The sequence below is a fragment of the Sesamum indicum genome, linkage group LG8, assembly GCF_000512975.1.
Source record: "Sesamum indicum cultivar Zhongzhi No. 13 linkage group LG8, S_indicum_v1.0, whole genome shotgun sequence".
NCBI classification, from domain to species: Eukaryota; Viridiplantae; Streptophyta; class Magnoliopsida; order Lamiales; family Pedaliaceae; genus Sesamum; species Sesamum indicum.
The window spans coordinates 2,403,921-2,409,920 of record NC_026152.1 but is presented as its reverse complement, the minus strand read 5'-3'; the positions used below and the strand labels follow the sequence as shown (position 1 = coordinate 2,409,920).

Genomic DNA, 6,000 nt, shown 5'->3' with positions numbered 1-6,000 from the left:
TGATGTGTGTTTAATTTGGACTTGATTTTTTCATCTGAAAAATTCATTTTCACATGATCCATCCAGGCATTACTTCAAATTTTCTTTTCACTAAGCTAGTGGTTGGTTCGTATAGTTTTCAGGGGCTGGTATTGAGATTTATGATACTAAAGAGCAACATGCCTGTTTCTAGCTCGTTTGCAAAGTAATGTGAATATGAAGTTTATCTTCATTTGTTCCTCATCATTTATGGTAATATAGCATGCCATACTATGTAAGTATTGCATCAATCTTGCCCATAGATTATCAAGGTATTTTGCTATTTAAGATAATTTATGTTGTGATATGGTGTATAGTTATGGTTTGTGGTTATCATTTAACCAACTTATTTTAGGACTATTGTGAATCTCTTATGATGTTGGACATCTGATTTCAATTAGCATCAAACATGCACTGAACTTTTGAAGTTGAAGAAATATGTTTGATTAATGAGTACCTTTCAGGTTTATTTAGCATTGAACTTATTAACTCAATGGGTAATTTAATGTCAATTTGCACATAAGTAGACCGAAAAGCCTGATAGTTTCTCCAAGTTTAAGATATTCATAACTACCTGTATCTTCCATGAATGATCATTTCCTAAATGTTTATTCTAGAATTAAATCATTAAGACGTTGAACAACATATATTGGCTTGACAATCAGTTCCTTTATCTGTTCAGTTCTTTCTATTAGTTATGATCTTTATCTTATTTTCCTACAGGATGATGTTGGCATTTTTATTTATAGCTTCTTCTAATCTATCTATGAATCATGTTAGCTACTCTTATCAACATGAAATGTCACAATATGAGTCATTAAGCATGAATGTAATAGGTGTATGTTTATGATTATTACTAGTAAGTGTAATTGGTTGCAGTTGGATTTATATTCTGGAGTGGAATGATGAATAGCTGTGAGTCCATAGTCAAAAAATAAGTTGATAGTTCTTGAAATTTCCACCGGTGTTTTTCTATAATCTCCAATTATATTCTTTTGTAGAATTATGAAGTAGGTATTAATTTCAGAATGTTTTGGTTAATAAAGTCTATGGCTCTTATAATTGATTGTTGTATCTTGCAGTATTATCTAAAGACAGGGACTTGCAAATATGGATCCACATGTAAATATCATCATCCTAAGGATAGGCAGGCAGATGTCTTAATGAATCTTGTAGGCCTACCAATGCGCCAGGTGTTGATGTCTTTCTCGTTCTCATCCTTTCAATTAATTCTCAATCTTATTGCACGATGTCGGAATAAAATCTGATATAGATATACCTCTAAAAAGTGGAGTTTTATGTAGTGTGGTTATACTGATTGTTGTCGATTGTGTGTGTCTTCAGAATACAAGATCATGTCCTTATTATATGCGGACTGGATTATGTAAATATGGATATGCTTGCAAGTTCCATCACCCACAACCTGCAACAACAACTAATGTCTTACCAGTAATAGGACCTGTCTATGGTTCTGGTGGCTCTACAGGAGCACCTTCACCTGGGGCACCATCTATAGGTGATCCATCAACAACACCATTGTCAAAGGCAACTTACTTTTCCAATTCACTCCTTCAACTTCCACAAAACTATATACCCTTATTTCTGTCTCCATCACAAGGATGGAATACATATATGGTATGTTGTTTTTGGTTGAATATATATGTGATTTTTTTCCATCATAGCTCGCCTTATTTTTCATATTTTTCATTATATTATTCAATTCATTAAATATATAATTATTGTTTATACATAATTATTTTCTATATCATATTGTTTTGGGGACACCAATGTTAGTGCTAGGATCAACCTTTGTTCCTGCATTATTTCGGGTGTATATAATTTTAGTTCTCAGTATTCCGTGTCCTTGCCGAATTGCTATAATGTCGGTTGCATCTATTACAAAAGTCCACATGAAGTTATTTTTTTTGGACTTGTTACTCTGAGAATATGCTATATACTGTGGTTGGTTAGCAACTTAACTATTTTGAGTACCCAATTCCTATCTTGTTCGTTTTTGCAATAAATCCTTTTAAAAGCTTATGCCTTACATAATGTACATGAGTACTTCTTATCATAGTATTTTTTTAGTTTAATATAAGTATCTTTTACTGGGTGGGAATTTGAAACGTGTATTGCAAGATCGCCTTCTAGGATTGCAGTTTAAGCTTAGACCTTGCTTATACTGGACAACACATTGGCATGCACAAAGGATTGGTAGAAGAAAACTATGATATAGGAGATTGTATCAAATGTTATTATTATTATTACTTTTTTTTTATTAATGATAGACTCCTTTTAGCCATTCTAACCCTGTTTCTTCTATTTTAATAAATAAACCAGTGTGAGTATTGCAAAAATTACTAGTGAAACCATTATCTTATTTGCTTTATGCAACCTCCATTCTGACAAGGCATTGATTGTCAATGAACGTTCTAGTCAATGCCCTATTGTTGCATCATGTTGTTTGGGGTTGATGTGCTTATTTAGAGAAATTCTAGTTCATCTTTTATATTATGTACATCACTGCTAATACGATGTCTATTCCTGGTCACTAGGGTAGTGTCGCTCCTTTGTCTGTTACTAGTGTTCTTACTACACCAGCTTCTAATGGGCAGTTGTCAGCCTCATATCTGCCAGAAAGACCAGATCAACCAGAATGCCGATATTTCATGATCCATGGTAGTTGTAAATATGGATTAGACTGCAAATATCACCACCCTAAGGAGAAGATCTCACAAGTGGCATCAAGTTCTCTTGGCCCACTTGGGCTTCCTTTAAGACCTGTAAGTTGCTTCATCTCTTTCTCTTTATATCGTTTTCTTTTATGAAGGTAAGCGTCATCTAACCAACTAGATTCATTTGTTTGGAATGACTTTAATACATGCCATTAGCTTGAAGTAAAACAACTTATATTTAATTTGGTGATCATTTGACAGCATACAGTAGAGCATTCAGTTATTTTTGCTTAACTGATATGAGTTTGGTGTTGTTGCCTGCCGACATGATTCTATTCCCTTTTCCTCTAACTTCCATAGAAAGTTTAATCTTTTAGAGTTTGAGTTGTGTAATTATGTTTTTGTTGCTTGTATCTACATTCTACTTTATGGAATATATTTTCTGCATCTTTTTACAAGCATAATGCTGGACAATTTTGGTTATGAAGTAAAGTGAATTTGATTTATAAGCTACACTATTCAGTGGTAACAATCTGGTCGCTTGTTCGGGTTAAATTGAAGTGTCAAGGAAAATTTTTTGCGGACACTAAATTGCTTGTTGGCATTGCTGGGTCACTGAATTAGCTAACTATTGTCTTTACACGCTATATATCCTGAAAATTTATATGTATTCCTTCCATTAAAATTATAATTTTTTTTTATCAACATTGCATATTACAGAAAGTAATATGAATGAGATTATTTGTGACTCAGGTTGGAATTGTGTCTTTATGTTTAAGACCAATGCAAGCACTATAAAGGGAGGAATCTGAATTTTATGATAACATAGATATAGGTAAAAAGTTTGCATCCATTGAAATTAATTAGATTGGCAAGAAACTAAAACTAGACAATGCAAAAGCCAGGAGAAAGCTCACGATGTAGCCTGATGTACCTGTAAATGATCATTGAAACACATGGCCAACCTATAGTGCCATATGAATAAAAAGTTCTTTTGTAGTTTTTGCCCTTACTTGAATTTGATTTTCCTGCTGCTATCTGACAACTTTTCTCCTGTTTAAATGTAGGGACAACCCATATGTTCATATTATAGTCTTTATGGACTTTGCAAATATGGGCCTACGTGTAAATTTGATCACCCATTGGATGGATATTCTTATGCATATAGTCTGGCCGTCCCTCCTCTGGCTGCTGCTTACTCGTCCACCACACCATATCAGAGAGCAACACCATTGGTGCCCTTGTCTGAAACGTCTCTGGCCAAACCATCAAGGGTGAGCGATTGCATCAAGAAAGGAGAAACTACAGGCAATAAAAATCAGCAGCCCAAGACAAAGAACGTTGGAGATTCACCCAATCCGTCTGATTCTCTACCACATTAGTCCAAGTCGTCTTCTGAGGTTGTGAATGAAACTGATTAACAGGTTGTTAACACTACTAGAACCAACACCGAAACAACCACCACCAAGATGATGTGAGGTAGAGGTAGGGAAGGGGAGTGTTGGTGCTGGTTTAGTTTTGTTTTTGTTTCTATCTTTATTTTATTTTTTCCATTATCTTTGCCCACATTCTCTTACTTGTGGAGGTACTGTTATGTGAAATTAAATTTAATGATTTGATAGGAAGACTCTTTCAGTTCTATATGTCCTTTTTATGTCTTTTGGTGAATGAGTTGAATGGAGAAAAGGGTTAATATGCTCCTTTTTGTTTGTGTTTGGATTTTGCTATATCGATTTTCTTTTTTGTAAATATATTATCAATTTAACCATTATAAGTTCAAATCAGCAGCACCAAAAGAAAAAAAATTTAAGAGAAATTTTGGAATAATGGACAATATACTACTACAATAGCATACAAACTTTTCAAATCAACTAGGGAGAAGGTGCTGTGGGCTAGCCTCTTCAGGGGGCCACTTAAAATACCAGAAACCATTTCATAATCGTGGTTTGCAATTCTGAGAAAATTGTCCACTTTAGATAAGAGTTCGCTACACATTTAATTGGTAGAATGCATGCTATAACACGGTGCTTTAGAGACTCAATCCCATTTGTATTTCCAATCCCTATTCCAGGTAGTGCTTGGAGCAGCTGCGGGTTGTAGTTGGACTGAAGTGGCCACCTTTACTTTGGCATCAGGCCATCACCTGCGCATCTAAGCTATGAAGGGTGGAAGCATCTTATCAATGCTTCTTGTCGAATAGTTCTGGCCTAACTTGTATACCATCTCTGGATGGAGTGAAACAAGAAACGATTTCAACATACTATCAACAGAATTGGTCAGTTTAATTGAAGACCAAGTTTAGATTAGGAATATTGGAGAAGTGCTAAAGTTGTCATTACAATCTTTTGTTCTATATAGATTTTGGATGATAACTTAGTGATGATATAATCACAATACCTTTTTTTCTATTAATGCAATTTATATTTCCCCAAAATAGAGAAGAGAGAAAGGGGGAGAGGAAAAGAGAGAGAACATGATGGAAATGAAAGAGAAAGAGGAGGAAGAGGAAAATTTCAACATGCTTGATTTGTTATTAAAACTTAAACATATTCTTTTTGTATAGAGTCAAAATCTAAAGTTTTACAAAAATGGGTGTTGCAATGTGAACATTTGATAACACATAAATTTTGGACTTCGATAATTTGAATATGAAATTCTTCTAAACAATCAATTCATTTTATCAAATTACTTCACATATATAATTTTTAAAAAATAATTATATATTTAACAACTCTATTCAATTTTTGGCGGTTTTTTAGTTATAAATCAAAATCAAACTAAAAGTGCAATGCGGTTTTATAAAAACTTTAGAACTACGATTTGTAAGATAAATTATAGAAAATGATTTAATTCTATTTGATTGGGCGATTTGAAAGTTTTTTTTATCACCCCTAATGATTACCACACAAAATGGGCAAGCTCTATAACTCTTATATGAAATTCAAACTCATGAATTTTAAATGAGAAGTTAACAATTTAATTATTGAACCATGGTATTGCTAACACAAAGAAAAACAATTAATTTCCAAGTTTACAAATTGAGTAACAATAAAAAAAATCATTGATGGGGACCAGTTGCTTGTAGTTCTCGAATTTCAGGAAGGGCACCTCCCGATGCGGTATCTGGGGCTCTCCCTCCTATCTGCTAGATTATCTCTAGCTGATTGCCAGTCGATGTTACTGAAGATTGATCAGCGTATTAAGGGTTGGGAAGGTATGGTTTTGTCTTACGCAGGACGCATCCAGACCATCAAATCCTTCCTCATGGCATTGAGTGTATATTGAGCTTCAGCATTTATTCTGCCCA

At 34.0% G+C, this 6,000-nt stretch overlaps 1 protein-coding gene across 3 annotated transcripts in view; it reads left to right on the top strand.

Moving 5' to 3' along the window:
• Window positions 1–4,332, top strand: part of LOC105167454 (zinc finger CCCH domain-containing protein 33) — a 5,630-nt gene extending 1,298 nt beyond the window's left edge. For 2 of the 3 annotated variants that reach the window (XM_011087186.2, XM_011087187.2), the window contains exons 4-7: window positions 1,101–1,211; window positions 1,363–1,653; window positions 2,574–2,801; window positions 3,761–4,332. In XM_011087186.2, coding sequence (XP_011085488.1) covers window positions 1,101–1,211; window positions 1,363–1,653; window positions 2,574–2,801; window positions 3,761–4,075 — 945 coding nt within the window. In that variant the 3' untranslated portion in view covers window positions 4,076–4,332. The remainder of the gene's footprint in view (window positions 1–1,100; window positions 1,212–1,362; window positions 1,654–2,573; window positions 2,802–3,760) is intronic. The other variant, XM_011087188.2, reaches the window with a different exon arrangement.